This window comes from Mustela erminea, chromosome 9 (assembly GCF_009829155.1).
Source record: "Mustela erminea isolate mMusErm1 chromosome 9, mMusErm1.Pri, whole genome shotgun sequence".
Lineage (NCBI taxonomy): Eukaryota > Metazoa > Chordata > Mammalia > Carnivora > Mustelidae > Mustela > Mustela erminea.
The window spans coordinates 103,093,565-103,113,081 of NC_045622.1; the positions used below are offsets into that span (position 1 = coordinate 103,093,565).

A 19,517-nucleotide genomic window follows, 5' to 3' on the forward strand; every position below is an offset into this window, starting at 1 on the left:
CCACCCAGGCGCCCACACCTGTTTTCTTTTTGAAAATACATTCCTGCTTTCCTTGGGAAGTGCAGAAGGATGCCAGTGATAGTAGGAATCTTTTCCTTGAGAAGTAGTTTTCAGCGACACGATGGAGTTCCAGGTCAGTTGTAGATGTGAAGAAAACTTCGACGTGCTAAGAATTAGATGTGCAGCTGTTTTAGCTTGATTTATGGTAGAGTTTACACTTTAATGGATGTTGCCTAAATGTATAGGACTATACACCTGACAAAGGAAACTGATTGTTATAAATTATATTTCAGAGAGCCTGACGTAAAAAAATTATGCTAGCCTGATTACAAGGCACAATGGCTCATCCCATATGAACCTAATGGCATGGAAATACATTTAATAGTACATCAGTTAGACTTTTCAACTGGAATTTATTGTTCTATTAGAAAATGAAAGTTGTTCTATGAAATATATGCTCTTAAAAAGAAAAGTATTGAGAAGCCAATAGCGATTTTGGTGGAGAGATGGAAAGGAGACGGAATCATGAGGGGGGAGTGTGGAGGCAGGAAGCGGTAAGGATCTGAAGACATTTGGGCTGAGGAACCCAGGCAAGTTCTACTTGAGTAGCTCAACCACAGCCCAACTAGTAGTGAGTAACCCCCCCCCAAATAGCCTATTAAAAGGCCCCAAAACTCCCTGCTAAAAACCTGTAGGTTGACTCTGAAAAGGAGGCAAGAGTGACTTGGTGGCTCCTTCAGGGAATGACTTATCAAGAAGCCACTGGAAATGCTTGAAAGTTTCACTTGGTCAGTAAGTTGGGGCAGGTCCATCGGGGAAGGATCCCTGTAGATGCACTTTCCCTACGGCTTGCTGCAAGCTCTGTCACTCTTTCCTGATGAGCCCCATGGCCACTTAGAAACCAGAAGTCCAATACCTTGGTGGGCTGAGGGGCGGAGTGGTAGCCCAGAGTTGACAACATGTTTGGCAATGGTCAGGAAATGATCCAAGGGAATAGAGTGGAATTTGTGCCCTAAGTAAGGTTGATGAGATTTGGCAGATCAAAATACAAGATTCCCGGTTAAAGTTGGATTTCTCATAGTATTATTTTTGTTGTAATTATATTTCATGCAATATTTGGGACTTTAAATAATCAAATATCATATGTGGCATACTTAAATATTTTTTAAGTTGTTGTTTTCCTGAAATCCAAATTTAACTGGGGCTTCTGAATTTTGTCTGGCAACCTTAGTCCCAACCCAGCCAGAGCAAAGCAGTGTTCTAGCAGCAGAGGCTAGTGGGGAAGGTCAGGAAGGAAGGTGCTCTCCAAGGCTGTATCTACTCTAGGTCATTCTCACTGTAGAAAAAGAGCACTGGAGATGAATTTAAGAACTTGTTCAAGGGCCAAAGGATTGGCTTGAACAATGTCCAGGGAAGACTTACAGAACGTGTGCTGCTGACGGAGGGATCAAAGTGATCCCACTGATTTAGCCCTGGCAGGTGCCCAGTGTGAAGTCTGCGGCTTCCCAAGTGTTGTATCCCCATTTGGACACTAGAGGGAGCAGCCTCGTCAGAAGGAGCGCAGATTGCTTTTTTCGGGTTCCAAGAAAGAGTGAAAGTCTAATTTCCATGCCAGTTGAATAGAGAGAGAACCTTAGGAGATACAAATGAAGGGGGCATTAAAGAGAAGATGCTGGTTTAGGAGCCTCCTAAGCCAGAGGGAAGAGCTACCTTTGCCCAGACCAGGGGGTTAGCAGAAGACCATGTGAGCAAGAACCCCTAGTCATGTAACATAAGAGAGAGTTTCTCCTGAGAAATACAGTGGGTAGAAGATGAAGTGCTTTATCCAGTGCTTTATCCAAGAAAAGAAGGTCTGTTGCAAAAATCCAAGCGAACTTCAGTCCGTGAACAGAAACCAGACGCACTGGAAACCAGCCCTGTCTTCACAGGCAGTAGGGACACTGAGATGCGGGTGGGCATGCCGGCTATGAGCCTTGTCTTGAACAAGAGCCTGGGTCTTCAAGGTGGACCTCTTACATGAGCAAAAAGTACCAGAAGTTTCCTATCCAGGCCTGGGTAGGAACCATGAGTGAGAGACTACAGGGCTTTGGTCCACCATACTAGTATCATCAGCAGACACATGTTCAATCAATGTTTGGGACTAATTAGAATACGTATAGGCGCCCACTTCTATTTCTAATCAGGACATAAATTTAGTAAGATATAGTGCTAGCAAGGGGATCACATGAAAAAAGAACCCATTTTGATTATAGAGCCTGTATTCTTCCTATTCTTTTAAAATAGGAGCCAAAATATCACAAGATCACACTGAATGAAACAGAATGACAAACAGTGATATTTATAAAATTTCCCCATAAACAAGGAGTGACCCTAAACTACCTACAATTAAGAGGATTCTGTACCGTATATAAACATTAGAGTTCTCCAGGGTCTACTGCTTTTCTCCTTTGGAGAAGAGTGAAAAGGCATTTTAGGATTGAAAGCTATTTCTGGAAGAAACAGACTCTATGCTATTCTAATCAGATACTTCTCCTGACAGCTCATAGGAAAGAAAGTCCAAAGCTAATAGCGAAATGAGAATCGAAAGAGTAGTGATATATCACTCAGACCTTATGACAGGGTTCAATCAGGGGAACAGAACCAATATGCATGATATTGATAACATATTTGTCATAAAGAACAATACATTTTGGGAACTGGAGTAGAAATGCATGGAAGGTTATTGTCTTTGCATCTGATGGTAAGCCCAGTGCTGCTGAAGGTCAGCAGGGCTGGGAACATACTGGAACTTGCCTCTTTCTCTCATTGTCTCCAACCTTGACCATGTGGAGGACCTGCAGAAGCTGGCACCATCACCATGGTGTTGCATGAACACCTGGTCCAGGACTCGAAGAGGCTGGATGAGGAGACCTGGTGTGAGTAGGAGAAGTTGAGCCCCAGTCTGGTCCTGTGCCCAGTGAGCCAGCAGATCCGTGACAGTGGGGGCGTGCCACAGGGGCATTGACACTCCACAGCCACTGGAATCAGGGGATGTGACACACCCGTGGAGGACATTTCTGTGAGTCTTTTGAGAGCAGTTTCCATAATCATTCTCTCCCTAAATAATTGAAGAGGCTTCCCATTTTTTATTCATTTATTTTGAATGCATGTAAAGACCTTAGTTGCTAAGATGTCTAGATGCATTCTGTCATTTGCTTTTTACAGGCACTGTTCTCTAAGGTGGGCACTAGCTCTTATATTTACAAATGAGATAAATGAAGTCTTAGACTTGAAGTAACTTCCTTTCAGAGCTCTTTCCACCCCCCTACAGTTCTACATTTAAAACAAGTACGTTAAAAGGAACTACTTTTTTTTTCATTTACTCATTTCTTCCTCTCCTTCTCTGAAGACACTTTCTTGTCCTTCCCTTCTTCTTCCTCCTCCTCTTCCTCCTCCTTCTCTTCTTTGTCCTCTTCCTCCTCCTCCTCCCCTTCCCACCCGTCTCCACCTCCTTTTCCCCCGTCTACCTCCTCTCCCCCCTCCCCCCTCCTCTCTCCTCCCCCTCCTATTCCTGCTTCCTCTCCAGTATTCCATTTGCAATGGCTCTGGCTAAAGTGAAACAGGAGGAATATATTTTTGTTGCCATCCTGTTAGCTATTTCCTCATGATTTACGGTTAGAATTTCTCTGTCTTCCCTCGCTCCCCAGCATCTGTCCCAGGCTCAGGTGCCAGCCGCGGTCGCAGAGCTCCTGCATATTGTTACTGGCTGCGGGACCTTTGCTCACTTGATATCCAGTGCCCAAGTTCACAGTCTACCAGAGCTCTCCTTGGGTCATCGTATCCATCCCTTTTTCTCTTTTCTGTGACCAAGTTCCCACTTCTCTTCCAGTTTCTAGAACTTGAACCTCACCCAATTTGTTAGGAACATTCTCCTCTTCCTCACAAGCTTCCCTTTCCAGCCTTTCCTCACCAGTCCTGCCCTGTGACTGTCCTAAAGATGGCAGTGCGAATCTTCACGTTACTTATTTCCTTACTGTCTCTTGCTCTGATTGTTCCACCACCTACTTAAGGACACTTATCTATTGAGGATGATTATGTCATGTTAACCTTGAAAATGAAACTGCCAGTCATTTGACCAGCAGAAAGGGGTTTATTTGGGAATAGTAGAGAATTACCACTTGAGAAAAGCAAGCTACAACAAACCACCGCCAAGGCAGACCAACAGAGGGAGGACCGCTCTTTTACAGAGGAAGCTGTGGGGAGCTGGGGAAAGCTGCCATAAACGCAAAGTCCATTGGACTAAAGAGGGAGTTCCAAGTATAGGACCTCCTCATTGGCTGAGTTGTGGCTGGGCCGCTGTTAGGGAAGCACCTTTCTTCCTCGCACTGGGTAGTAAAGTAGGTAAAGTAGCTTGAGAAGGTACATCTCTTCTTGTGGGGTCTGCAATCCTCGAGAAGTGATAGGGTGTGAGAGCTCCCTGCTTTGACCTCCCAACACCATTTTATTTTAAAGATTTGTTTGTTTGTTTGTTTGTTTGAGGGAGAGAGCATGAGAGAGTGAGCACAAGCAGGGATAAAAAGAAGAGAGACAGGGAGAAGCAGGATTCCCACTGAGTGGGGAGCCTGAATTGGGTCTCCATCTCAGGACCCTGAGATCATGACCTGAGCTGAAGGCAGGTGCTTGACCAATGGAGCCACCCAGGTGCCCCTTTCCAAACACCCTTTTAAACAAGGTTTCTTTTTATTAATTTTCACAATAATTCATCTTCTAAGCTGGGACACCTCTGAAAATGAAGAGAGGTGTTATTAAAATTGCACTGGGGGTAACAGGCACTGCTCTGACCTCACGGTACCCAGAGCCTGAAGTTTGCACACAGCCTGGCCAGGTATGGGCTGATGTTAGGAAAGCTGGTTAACATTTCCCTGCGATAGTCTTCTTTTCTATGAAATTGGCCTAACAGTTGTTCCTTGGTCTGGAGTTAGCGTTGACCCACTCTACATGTTCTACATGTCATGTAGGAGGAGGTGGGTCAATGCATGTAGAACATGTAGAGTGATGTCTCCTCCATGGCAATCATTCAATGTATTTAAACTACAGTTTGTATACTTTTTGTACCTATAATGCTGGCAACTTAACTAGCCTTTCGAAGCCTGTAAGACCTGAATGTGAGGCATGGGACCACTCTCCCTCATCTAGACACTGCTCTTACTGACTTTGTTCTTTGTTCTTCGACATAATTCTTCGGTGCCCATCCCCAGTGCCTTCCCAGCCATCTCCCTGTATGTCCTGCTTGTATTTCTTGTTCCAACAATGCATTGGGCAATGTCTCAAAGCCAGAAGACAGTTACTCCTGCTGCCAGTTTCCTAATCAATGGTAAGCCTTCAGGAAGCACAGTGAACTCAGAGTGGTCTTAGCAAGCTCTCCAGCCAACACGTTTTCACTGACTCCTATACGCTGTTGTACAAGGCAAAGGCACGTTAAGTCAGAGTCAGAAGAGGCTGCAGTTTTCCAGAAAAGACACTCTAGCCATCATTATCGAGTGTCCCCTACTTGGCTTCAGAGGCAAGACATCTTCCAAGGCCTGAAGCCTCCAAGGTAAACCCTATAGATTTCCTCTGCAGAGAAAGCCTCCTTTTTAATTATCTGCTCGGGGTGCCCCCCAGTGGGATGAGGATGTCTGCAGAGTTTTCTGTATGGTTGCTTTGTAGAGATTTGGAATTTCAGCGAAGAGCATGGCTTCTCTGGTGCCAAAATGTTAGATATAATTATATAGTTATTTCTTTGGGAAGACACGGGCCTGGACATGCATAGCCATGTGCACGCACAAACATAGGCATGCACACACACACCCCTAAGATGTATTCCATCCAAGGGGCTGCCTCCAAGTTTGGCTGCCAGCTCTGGGAATGGGATGGTCTGGACACACCTGAAGCCTGGGGTTTAGTGAGTGGGTTTCTGCATAAGCTCGGAGGGATCATAATGACATCCTAGAGCTGGGTCACCAGGTTCTGATTCCTATCTCCTCAGTTGTTGGCTATGTGTTTTTTGGGAAGTGACATAACTTTCCTGCCTGTAAAATGGAAAGGATCACAAGAGTAGTACTTATTCATGTGGACATGTGAGGGATAAATGGGTTGAATGAGTAAAACACTTAGAACAATGCCTGACACAGAGTAAAAGCCAGATGGGTGAACTTAACTGGGGTTCTCAGAAAATCTACACTTCTCTCACTAAAAAAAAAATAAAGCTAAATTGAGCAAATAATTGAACATAATTTATTTTGCCTAAAGGCTGAAAATTCTCCCTGGTAATTATAGTTATTCAAAAAAAATCAAATTAAATGATGTGGTTAGACTCGATTTCTCCCCTCTAGAAGTTCTCTGGAGTTTCTCTGTAGGAGAGGTTCCAATCCTTGAAAACAGATTTTCAGTACAGCATGGCTCCATTGAGCTGGACCAAAAATTTATTTATTAGTTAAGCATGTATTCCCTGAGTGTCCAGTGTGTAACAGACAAGGACATAGGCACTGACTTCTTATGTTGGGAAGACAGCAGATAAAGCTGAGCTTCCAGTCACTGGAGGCTTAGAAGGGTAAGTGGTATAAAAAGGGAAGCAGAAGACATTCTTAATAACAGGGAGCTTCCTCCAGACTTGGGCAGGACTGAAAAGGGCTTCCTGCATGAAAAGTGTGGATGTGGGCAAGGGGTCAGTCTGGAAAAAGACCAGACATTATCTAGGTGGAGCCTGAGGGACAACGTGTTCAAGACGGGAGGAATAATACTGAGAAGGAGGGTTTGAGACTTTTGAGAGCTTGATGCTTGGGGAATTAAAAGAAAGAAACCATGGCTGGATGGAGCTATGAGATAGGGAGGGGGAGGCATGAAGCTGGAATAACAGGCAAGCAGCTTCTGATCATGAAGGAGCGCTGCTCCCCACATTACATACATTTTAAAGCAGTAGATGTCTTATCTAAAATATATGCATATTTCCCAGGGTATCTGGTTGGCTCAGTCAGTGGAGCATGTGACTCTTGATCTTTGGGTTGTGAGTTCGAGCCCTACATTGGGTGTAGAGATCACTTAAAAAAATAAAATCTTTAAATATGTACACACACACACACACACTTTTCCCAATGGAGAAATTTTATTTTATTATTTTTTAAAGATTTTATTTATTTTTTGAAAAAGAGAAAGACAGAACAAGCAGGGAGAGTGGCAGGCAGAGGGGAGAGGGAAAAACAGACTCCTCTCTGAGCAGAGAGCCCGATGCAGGACTCGATCCCAGGACTCTGAGATCATAACCTGAGCTGAAGGCAGAGGCTTTAACCCACTGAGCCACCCAGGCGCCCCTATCAGTTTTTATACTATGAAGTTATACTGTCCAAGATTGAACATACTGTGTATATTTTAGTGATAATGTATTTTTTAGTTGCAATGATTGTGGTGGTTGTTTGGTGATATTTATATATGATACTTTAAGTCCTTTTGACACAAGGCAGAGTGTAAGTTAAAGTCAACATTTAGCAACTGTTTGTTAGGTTAGGGACTTCATACCTTATCAAAGTTGCCCCTTGTAAAGTTAATATGAAATTAAAATTATTTCCATTAACATATGTGAACACTGAGGTTCCCATTCCTAGATCATTCAACTAGTAAATGGCCAAATTCAGACTTCGACTTGGCTCTTCCATGGTGAGTAAACTATCCACAGCTATATGGCTGCCCAGAAGGCTATTTTCCCCTATAGTAGTATGTAGCATAATGATTTTTTAAAAATGTTGGACCTTAAAGTAGAATGTCTCTAGTAGAGCTGAATTCATTTATGAAAGGTGTAAGTTTGGGTATGTGGTTTAACCTCTCTATGCCTCCATTTTCTCATCTTAAAGTGGGAATAATATTCCAACATAGACTGTCAGGAGCATTAAATATGTTCAGACATTCGCAGGAACTAGACCACATTTGGCATGTAGCAGTAAGCACTCAATAAATTATACCTATTGTTATTATAGGAATATGACCAAAGGCATCTTCCTTACCTAAGGGTTCACCGCTCAGTGAAGCCATCTGTCTAGTTGTCTAGGATAGATTTGCAGAGAGAGGGGCCTATGTAATAATGTATACCTGTATAATAAAAAAGAGAAGGGAATGACTCTTCACTGTTTCAAGGTTAAATGAGACACCCAGACTTACTACAATAGTCTAATGATTACTACCCCAAGACAAAATGAAACTCAACAATGGAAATTGTTGCACCATTTTGAAGTCATTTTGAATCAAACATATCTGTTGTGCTCAAAAATTTTTAGCTAACAGTAAAGGGGAAAACGTCAATCCTTTGGACTTCTTTTTTGTGACAGCCATCAATAACCCCAGATGGCCTCCCAAGAAGTTGGTAATGAAGAACCTAGGATAGCCTCAACAGGTAGTCCTCCAGCAAGCCAAGCAGAACCAGAGGTGATAAATAACTCTGTCTACCAGCCCATTGGTGAATTGCAAAATCATCTGAAGGAGAAACTACAAGCCTTTGGGGTATGTCAACCTTAGTTTAAAAAAGGTTTAAGATGGAAGAAAATACCTATCATATGGGAAATCTTGTTTATTCCCATCAGGGGGAATCTAAGTTATTCAACACTGAGTCAATAGTGTACTTTTTAAAGAAAAGACCAGGATCGACTTTAGACTTGGAGAGTAGGAAACATCCTATCAACATTGGAGAATGGACTCCAGTCTGAGCAGCACATCAGGAGGCTGAGTTCTTATGAACTCATACTCCATATCTTAAATTTAAAAATTGTGTTGAGGAAGGCTTAATGAACCATTGTTTAATGTCTGGGTGCCTTCCCCATCATATTATGGCCCTAAAGTATGCTAGGAAGATGATTGACCTTATCTATGAGGTCAGCCATGTTGCCTGTACTCTTCTACCACTTTGTGGAAGGGGTTTGTGAGAATAAACAGGAGCAGGGGGAGAGGTGGAGATGAAGGGCTGCCCCTGGGATCGGTGGCGATAGCATGGGATGAAAACCTCTGAGCCTAAGCCCTAGCCCAGTTAAATTAGTTGACTTTATAATCATTTCAAGCAATGATACCTGCTTTCTGAAGGATATTAAAATGGTCTCTTCTCCGTGTACATTACTATATGACCATTATGCCTTTCCCCCCTTCTTCTTACAGGCCGTCCAGATCCTGAGTGGAGCAATTATTCTGGTTCTAGGTGTTTTTCTAGGTTCCTTAAGAAACATATTCCATTTCTTCAGTGTGTTTTTCTTTATCTTCTACACAGCTTATCCACTGTGGGGCCCTATATTTGTGAGTATTCCTATTCCCCTGACCAGAGATCACTGCATAGATACCACTGCTAGAAATGTGTTGGATTATTATAGTGTCGTTCTTAGGTGATTTGAAGATTGCCTGCTATGGGTTTGATTTGTAATCTTTACACATGTTTTAAAAACAAAGTGCCTTTCTGACCAAGAGAAATCATATTTTCTGAGTACAACTTAAGTCCCAAACATGAAGTTAATGTATTCATGTATTAAACCCAGGTATTATGGATACTAAGAAAATCAAATGGAAACTGAGTATTGGTGAATTGTCTTGTGTAGCCAAGAGAGTCCTGGTTTGAGACATAAGAGATTTGCCTGCTGATCACAGTCTTGAAATCAGAAGATTGATTTCCCCTATCTAGGTAAAAATGTAATCAATAAAATGGGCTTTGGTCCTAAGTGATCTTAAAATTTATTTATTTAGCTTTGTTATTTGACCATCACCTACCTGATGGTTTATTTTTTTTTAAAAGGTGATTAGTAGGAAGTATTTGTTAATTAGGTAGGGTTTGTTTTGTTTGTAGATTCTGGTATTAGAACTTCGGGAATTTATATGTGTTTGGTCTCAAACAAAGGTGCTACCATGGCATATCAAAGATGGGAAGGGTTAGCTGAAAAAGGTAAATGGAACGTGTAATTGGCAAATGAAGAAGAAAAAATGTATAGCAAATTTTGAGCTCTGATTTATTCATACCTTTTTTTTTTTTTTTCTTCCCCAAAATCATTGACCTTCAGATGTCCTGTAAAACAAAATTGCTCATCATCTGGTCAAAAATTTCTTGATCCAAATCAGATCTCATGTTCTGACAAAAGAGTATATTCAGTTTCTGGATATAGTCTAACACATGTAATTTGGATTTAACATTTCTGAAATGTTTAAGTAGTTAATATAATCATTTAGATGACCTAGCTAGAATCTGGATTTTTTTTCCAGAAAATCAGGAGTACACATTTTTTCTGCATCATAAATCCTATCTAAATGGGAAATTTCCATATTATAGAAAAGAGAATAATAGAGAGTCTCAATTATTCAACTGGAAATGAATATTCTTTTCTCAGAAAGCTGAGGTCAGTTTGTTGAAAAAAAGTGGTCAGGGAACTAGAACTCACTCTTTTAAGGCATCCTCAAGACTAAGATTCAAATCTGATTGTTGGATTCCCATTGCCAGAAACTTTTCTCTGGCTCTGTATCACCAGTGGAGCAAAAGTCTAAGATCCGTGACTTGGAACAAAGCGTTTCTTATCTGGCCTTTCTATATCCTTGTCTCCCTCCCCTTTCTTCTGTATACAGACCCTGCTATCTACACACACTGATGTGTGATTCCTTCTGTTTACCGATCTTCCTCTTACTAATCCTTATTAAACCATGTGCCTTTGGAAAAAGATATTTTAGCTCTTGCCCTCCAGCTTCCTAGGATAGTAGAAATAATATAAGGACCTTCTCACTGGGTCACTAGGAAATTAAGTGGAAAAAATATATAAAAACCTTAGCTGTTTTTAATAGGTGCTTCATGTTTGCTGGGCCCATATCTAGTATCTTACCATGTGTTATTTCATTTTATCCCCATATAACTATAAGATCAGTGACATGGAGCTATTAACATCTCTATCTTACAGAAAAAGAAACGCAGGCAAAGAGGGGTGTGACAGTTTGCCTTAGGAAACAGAATGAGAAAAGTTAAGATGGCATCAAGACACAGAGCATATGCTCTTGACCATGAGGGTCTAATGAGCCTGGAGTTTCTTGTGATAACCACTTTGTTATTTGAAGTGGAATTCAAAACCCGTTCCTTCATGTTCAGTCAGAATTCAAGAATTGAATTTATGTAGCAAGCTTTAGCTCTCCATGATTTTGACGTTTGCCTTCAAACCCTAGGATTGGTTTGATAAAAGGTTGTAAGATATATGAGACATAAAACAGAATGAAGTTTTAAGAAAACCATGAACTTGGGGCACCTGGGTGGCTCAGTGGGTTAAGGCCTCTGCCTTCGGCTCAGGTCATGATCCCAGGGTCCAGGGATCGAGCCCTGCATCGGGCTCTCTGCTCGGCAGGGAGCCTGCTTCCTTTCCTCTCTCTCTGCCTCTCTGCCTCCCTGTGATTTCTGTCTGTCAAAATAAATAAAAAAATCTTTGAAAAAAAAAAAAAAGAAAACCATGAACTTGTAGAGAATTCAATTTATCAAATTAGAGTCATGAAAACAATAGCTTATCAAAAATAATCATTTAAAAAATTAGTGGACATTTCAATATAGACAGATTTGCAGAAGTTCTTTAAGAAAATCTAATCCAGGGGCACCTGGGTGGCTCAGTGGTTTAAGGCCTCTGTCTTTGGCTTAGGTCATGATCCCAGGGTTGGGAATTGAGCCCTGCATCGGGCTCTCTGCTCAGCGGGGAGCCTGCTTCCTCCTCCCTCTGCCTGCCTCTCTGCTTACTTGTGATCTCTTTCTCTGTCAAATAAATAAATAAAATCTTTAAAAAAATAAAAAAAGAACATCTAATCCAATGAATCAAACCCTTATCTGAAGCCTGGGTAAGAACACAAGAATAATGTTACATATGAATGTGCATATAAATAAATGTTATCTACATTAAATATAAATTATGTTACATTAAATATATGTATTTATTATATTTTTAAAGTATGCACACTCATGTAACCTATAAAAAGCCAGACATATAACATGATGATAATATAGATTTGCTCAAAATTTTAATGAATTTAAAATTTCATTGCTATAAAATGATGAATGACATCAAGTATAATTCATGTGGTAGAATGTTAACTTAAAAAAGAATCTTTGTACAACCATTGCCAAATAGCTACTAATCCAAAGAGTACTAAGAAAAAATAGTTGAGATTTAGTGTTCTCTAATCTGCTTTGTTTCCTGTGTTCAAGCAGTTCATTGTTTCAGGATCCTTATCTGTTGTAACTGGGAGAAAACCCACAAGAGCGCTGGTAAGTGGCAGTTCTTCTTGTCTTCCTATGATCATAGGACTTGAAATAAATTATCTATTAATAGCAGGAGAGTAGAGGTTGGTGAATCCAACTGAGATACTGAGTCTCATGTAATGCACAAGAAAATTAATTCTCTTATCTTAAGGCACCCAGATGGTAAATTATCAGAAAGTCATAGAGATTCGAGTGATTATTGGGATGGTTCCCTTTAATAGTTGATGAATCTGAAGCTCAGAAAAAGGCTTCTTGACTTTTGTGTGTTGTGAAACTTGATGAATTCTAATTACTTAGAGCATACACTTTCTACCACTGATTCCACCACCGAAAGAAAGCAAAAAGTTCTATTCCTTCAGTGATTCATGAAGCACTTACTATGCCCCTGTTATGTGTTCTCTCTAAATCATCTGCCCAGCTACACAGCTTCTCTAGCTCATTCTCTGCCCCTCCCTGGATGGTCACCTCGAACCCCAATCCCTTTTCTCTCACCTTTATTCTCTGTTATGACCTTGCTTCCTATTCTGAGAAATGCAAGCCACTGGAGAGAACGTTCAGACCCCCACTCTAATATTCACTTTGTGGACCAGATCTGTACCATTTCTCTTTTCATTCTAACCTCTTATAGCAGGTGACCTCTCCACTATTTTCTCTAAAGCCGGTATCCCTCCTTGAATACTAGATTCCATTCTTTTTTTTTTTTTTTTCCCATCCAAGTGCACCACTCCAAATGTCTTTCTGCTAGATCTTTTTAATCAGCCTATAAGCATCCAGTAACTGCTCTAATTAGAAAAAATATATACAGTTTCAGTTAAACTCATTCCAAAAGGCTTTATTTTCTTCTCTACCCCATCTCCATAACTATTCTCCTTAAGATTACTGAAGACTTCTAAGCACCTGGGTGGCTTCGTTGGTTAAGCAACTGCCTTTGGCTTGGGTCATGATCCTGGAGTTCCAGGATCCAATCCTGTATCGGGCTCCTCACTGCATCTTCCTAGGCAGCATTCCTATTAACACCCCCACTTCCGCTTCTCTCTGGATGTCCAGGTCCTCCTCTCTCCACTCCATTAGCCCTAATACTTATTCCCCTTCAAAAATACTACGTAGTTTACCAATTTGTATGCTTAATTGTTTTCTTTGTCTTTGCTGCTAGAATGTAAGCTCCATGAGGGTATGGACCTTTGTTCTGTGATGTGTGCCCAGCATCTAAGATGATTCTGGGTGTGTAAAGAACCTTAAATTGATATTTATTTAAATGAACCACCACCAAAGGAAGGAAGGATGTGCTTCCTATATTAAATGAAAATTCCTATTCTTTTTTTAGGTGCAAAACACTTTTGGAATGAATATTGCCAGCGCTACTGTGGCTCTAGTTGGGTTTGTTTTTCTCTCAATAAATTTAGCAGTTAATAAGCAGTCTTTCAAGAACTGTGAGGCTTCACAGTCACAGGACTTATGCATTTACGTCGGCATCTTTTCAAACGTATGTTTTCCAAAATTATGTTTAATTATAAAATATTTCAAACAACTCAAAATGTACAGAAGAATAATGTATCAGGTATCATGGAACTTTGATTTGAATCTGGGCTTGGCCATGTATTAGCTCTGTAATGAAGGTCAAATTAGACAATCTTTCTGTGCTCCAATTTGCTCATCTTTCAAAAGAGGATGATAATAGTATCATTCTTGCAGAGTTGGTGTAAGAATTAAACAAGTTAATATTTGATGAACTGTTGAGACCATGCACATTTTGTTATACTATTAATATTGATTACTACTACTATTACACTCTCCAGAGGAGTTAAATTGAAAAAAAAAATTATTTCACATCTTAATAAACTGACTTGGGAGTTTTGCAGTGTTCTCTGTAGTTTGGGATTTTCAAATCAAGACTGACTTCTGAATTTTGGCAGTTGTCTTCCTTTTAGAGGGAAGTTCCTTAAAAACCTTTTCAAATGACTTCATTGTTTGTGTTAGAAATTCTCCTTTTGAGATCCAATTAGAATCAAGATTTTCTTTCAAATTTACCTATTTTCTCCATGATGACCTATTTTATGATCTATTTTTACTGACTAACTCCTATGTGCTGGCATGAAGTTTGTGCATCAATTTTCCCAAGTTGTATTTTTAATTATATAAGTTTATATTTATATTGGTCTGATTTTTTATTCCTGTGGATTTCATAGTATTTTCCTTCTGGAGCAATTTTATATTTGTGTCTTCAAGGTGCCTCAGTGATAACAGAGGAATTGCTAGTCTAGTGATTTTAGTGTTTAGTTGCTAGCGATGGTGTGAATGCATAAAACCACTAATGAAATTCCATTAATGAAATGTTGGAGGGGTCATTTTTGTCTATTTACTTGTCTGCCTACTTTGCTATGATTCAAATTAGTAGATGTTAATGAGAGTATCAGCATTTCGCCTCCACAGTTTCTTTACCCGTGACTACCTCACGTGCGTTGATAAATGCAATGTATCTCTCTCTAGGGAAAGTATTCCCATGTTTTTAGGTTGGTAAATTGTCTCTTGTAGAGTGTTCGTGTATGTCTGTGTCTTAAACCTAATCTGTGGTTCACTTTGTTCTAAGGGCAGGAGACGTTATATTTGGTTTCCTGATGACACTTTTTTCCCTCTGAATGTTTGTGCTGGGTTTGATATGAGACATCGTATCCCCTAGGGCCTGATGTCCGTAATGCTGATTCTTACTTTGCTGGAATTGTGCATAAGCATCTCTGTCTCAGCCATGTGGTGCGTAGAAAGCTCACGTAATTCGACTGAGGTGGGTTTGTTTCCATAACTAATAATTCACATGGACTGCTAGGGTTTGAGGTTCTCACTGAGTCCCAGAATTGGAAAGACACAATTATGCAGTAATGTTTTGTGGGGTTCCTGGAGTTAGAGATGGTGTGAATATGTGGGATGGAATCAAGGCTGGAAAAATGAGGAAACAGTGTATTTCATATAATATTCAATACATGTATAAAATCATAGTATCATGTTATAGTCATATAATTAGTATAATAATCAATAAATTAAAATATCAATAATAATACAATTGGTGCAAGATAATAAATATTATAATAACATTTAGTACATTTTTATTCAGATATAATTAAGTTCAATTATTTACTCGTAACTTATCAGTTTTTTGTTGTATAGCCAGGAAAAAATTATAAGTTCTTTACAGATTTTAAGTAACTCAAGTATAAGATGAAAACATTTTCATGCTCCTCTAATGTTTGTTGCAAGGATCATGTACATAAAACCTTCAGCACAGTAATGATCAGCAATCACATGTTATTGGTGATGATCATGATGATTAAGGAAGGGTTGGAAGGAGAGGGAGATGATGATCCTATTCTTGGACATTGATATTTTTATTTTCCAGGTGATTTCCACTCCTTCCAATTCTGTATAAGCAGGAATGCCTCCTGATGAAAATAAGTCTGAGAGCAAGGAAATTCAAGCTTAAATCTCCAGTGAGTCAGAGCTTCATCCAAGAACTCGGGAGGATGGGAGCCTGCAAAACGCGATCCTGCTCTCTTAGGGCACCAATCAGGAGAAACTTGAATATTTGACTCAATTTTCTTCTGTTCCAATTATAAACCCCATTAGTATGTTTGGGTATGGAAGGAAAAATATACTTCTTTAGACATTCTTGGTTTTGTAATGTCTGTGATCACCGCTCCAAAGTTGTTCGCAAAATCAGTGTCTTTCTTCTTACCTACCTATTCCACTGCCTAATAAGTTTTAAAGAAGTCAAATAGAAAAATTCCTGTTTTATGTGTTTTCTCTAAACCCAACTCCCAACCTCCCACTAAAAAAGAAAATGAGTCATATATTTTTTTTCATTGCAGAAAAGCACTTCCTGACTTTAGCTGACATATGCATTGTAAAAACTCAAATAAAAATCCATCATTATCTTCAAGATACATTTTTACTACATTTGAGGTGGGGAGGGTCAAGCCTCAGAGATTTTGCTTCAGTCAGCTGCTGAGAATCCAATATACCCTGATACATAAAGGATGGTGGAGACCAGGGACTTTGAGAGCAGTATCAACATTTGTTCTTCAAAGGATGGTGAGAAACTGCAAAACAGAGACGTAAAAAATAAGCCTTTGGAATCTCACAGATTTGGCTTTAAATTTTGATAACTGTCACTTATTACCTGTGTGAATTTGATCAAGTTACTTAATCTCCTTGATCTGTTTCTCCTCATCTATAAAAGACGTGTGATAATATCAATGACCTTCAGGTACCTGGGTGGCTCACTCGGTTAAGAAACCTACTCTTGATTTCAGCCCAGGTCAAGATCTCAGGGTCCTGGGATCGAATCCCACACTGGGCTCCAATCTCAGCTCAGAGTCTACTTGAGGTTCTCTCACTCCCTTTCCCTTTGTCCCTCCCACTGCTTGTGCTCTCTCTCTAAATAAATACATAAATAAAATAAAATAAAATCTTAAAAAATATCAATGACCTTATCAGTTGTTATGAGGCAAAATATACCTACAAGTACTAAATAATGCTGGTGTTATGGTGCTGCTGCTGCTGCTAAGGCTGAGGTGGGGTGGTGGTCAGATGTGCAGGGAAGATGGCAGAAACCCTCACTTCTGTGTGGCTCCTCCTATCCCCTAGGGATATTAATGGTTATCTTTTCAAGGTGGCATTTTGATGTTAAACCTCCTTCTGATATATGTGATTCCTGATTTATCTACTGCTGAAGTGCTTATGTTTCACATTTATAAATGAATTCCCTTCTCTTGATACTAAACTGTGTCATTCAGAGTGTCCGTAAGTTCATACCCATAGCTACTCTTAGATCCTTGTTTACCGTGTATGCAAAGATTCTTCCACACTCTTCTCTACTTATTGTTGCCTCTCCAGAGCATGCACACACATACACACTCATTATATATATATATTATATATATATATTAGAATACATATATATACATATATGTATATATATATATACATATATGTATATATACATATATATAATACATATATACACATATATAATACACACATATATATAAAATGAGTGTGTATGTGTGTGCATGCTCTGGATATATATATATGTGTGTATGTGTATATATATGTATTATATATATGTATATATATGTATTCTAATCTGCTTTTTAATCCATTTAACAATATCTGGAGAGTGTCAACTATGTGCATGTGCTGTGGTAGAAGTTTAATGTATAATAGAGAATGACGGATAGTTTTTGCTCTCAAGTTGCTCGTAGTAAGAGATATAGACTTATGGAAATATGTGATTACAACATGGAGTGATAAGGGCTATGATAGGAAGAGTATAGGATTCTGGGAAGATGTAGGAAGAGTTTCTAACTCAGGCAAGAGGGGATAACATTTTTTTCTTAGAAGACTTCTAAACCGAGCTCTTAAAGATAACTAGAGTTGGCAAGATGAAGGGGGATGCCTGCAAAAGTCTTTAAGCTGGGGAGAATGGGGATATTCAGGGAACTAACAAAAGAGTTTAGTGTATCTATGATGTGTGAGGGGCAGATGGCAAGATAAAACTTTAGAGAGAGGGAAATTACACACATCACAGGAGATCATAAGACAAACTCTATGAATCTTCAGAAGCAATTGAAAATTGTATGTAGTGGTGTGGAGCTGGGTTATATAGACTTGTGAGAGCTTCTTTTAAATTTTCAGGGTGACTTGAAATTAGCTGTGGTGGTAGTATTTATACCTCAGAGACTGGTAAGCCTCAAGTCACATTCCCACTCGCACCCTCCAACTCTGGAAAGCCAGTTGTTGAAATTTACAGCACACCACTGGGAAAATATGGACAGGGCATACACTTGCTTGAAATTTAGAGATATCCTTTTGGTTGCAATGTAGAGTGTATTGCAAGGAGTTTGTGAAGAAGAGGTTGATTAGGAGTCTGATACAGTACACAAAGCAAATGGTAGGTGCCTATAGACTTCTCCAGAAAAAAAGTGATTTATAGTAACATTTGTATTATCATTTTTCATTATTTCTACTTTTCTCCTCTAATATGTTATAATTAAACAAATCATTTTTTTGGTATTTTTCCAAAGATATCTGCTAACAAATTTTGATCAAAACATATTGATATCCTATAGTGGACATTGGGATTGCCTATCTGGCAGCCATTCTAGCTATCCCTGGCTTGATGGCAACCTTGAGATTTTGGTGGAGACTGCAGGACTCACCATGGTAAATCTGAACCCATAAGAACACTTCCATTCCTGATTGTATCAGCCCATGAAATGTCCCTTAACCAGGGCTTGATTCATGTGTGGAACCATCAACATTGAATTAGAGGCTCTTTTATGAATGTAAAATATGACCTTCCCTTTCATCATATTTATGAACTAAGCTACAGCTAGAATTAGTAGCTATTGTGGCCGTGGCGAAAACCAACCTCAGTAGTAAGCTGAAGGCAATGTAAGAGAATTTCAGAAAACAGAAATCAAACCCTAACCTACCCACATCTGAAATTTAACCCATATCTGGAATTAGAAGTTTCATGAACACATACATTCTGTTTTTATTGTTAAACATTTGTTGCAAATATCTTCTCCCATTCTGATTTTGTTTTGTTTTATTTTGGTGTTTCTGTTACCTCTTGTTTTGCTTCCGCTCTGAATTGTTGTAGTTTTATTTACTCACTTTTCATCGTGATTTATGCATTTTGAATTTTGGACAAGAAACCCTTCTTTACCTCAAGTCCTTGGAGATTTTCTTTTTATATTAAGATTTTTAATATATCCATAATTTACTTTTTCTATAGTGACATCATCATCATCATCATCGCCATCATTATCATCATTCTCCTTTTGGAAAGCTAATAATTCTAGAATATTTTGGTCGAATATCTCCTTATTTGCCATACTGAAGTTCACATACATTCATGCACATACCCAGAGCCTCCTACTTCAGAGACTTTGTTGTTGTTACAAAAATAACACATTGTTTTAGTTGCACAATTATTTTTGGGTAGTATGGACATTTAACAGTATCAATTCTTGTAATCCATGAACATGGAATATATTTGTATTTATTTTTGTCATCTTTAATTTCTTTCACTGATGTTTTATGGTTTTTAGTTGTTCTCTTTAACTATAGGATTTTTCCTTTCAAGATCTTGCTCATCTTTTATTATATTTACATCTACAAATGGGGGCAAATTACTTTCTTTTTTAAAGATCAATATATATCCCTAGTCTTTTTGCATCTGAGACATTTTCTCAGACTATCCTTG

General features: G+C 39.3%; 1 protein-coding gene across 2 annotated transcripts; it reads left to right on the forward strand.

The window, feature by feature from the left end:
• Window positions 1-5,362: 5,362 nt before the first annotated feature.
• Window positions 5,363-16,173, forward strand: LOC116600197 (membrane-spanning 4-domains subfamily A member 3-like). Of its 2 annotated transcripts, none has more exons than XM_032360318.1 (7): window positions 5,363-5,575; window positions 8,337-8,508; window positions 9,154-9,288; window positions 12,203-12,262; window positions 13,581-13,739; window positions 14,934-15,035; window positions 15,645-16,173. In XM_032360318.1, the coding sequence occupies exons 2-7, from the start codon at window positions 8,353-8,355 to the stop codon at window positions 15,672-15,674; spliced, it is 642 nt and encodes a 213-aa protein (XP_032216209.1). In that variant the 5' UTR covers window positions 5,363-5,575; window positions 8,337-8,352; the 3' UTR covers window positions 15,675-16,173. The 2 variants fall into 2 exon arrangements, with proteins under 2 accessions (XP_032216209.1, XP_032216210.1); XM_032360319.1 differs by having other exon boundaries at window positions 12,206-12,262.
• The last annotated feature ends 3,344 nt before the right edge of the window (window positions 16,174-19,517 follow it).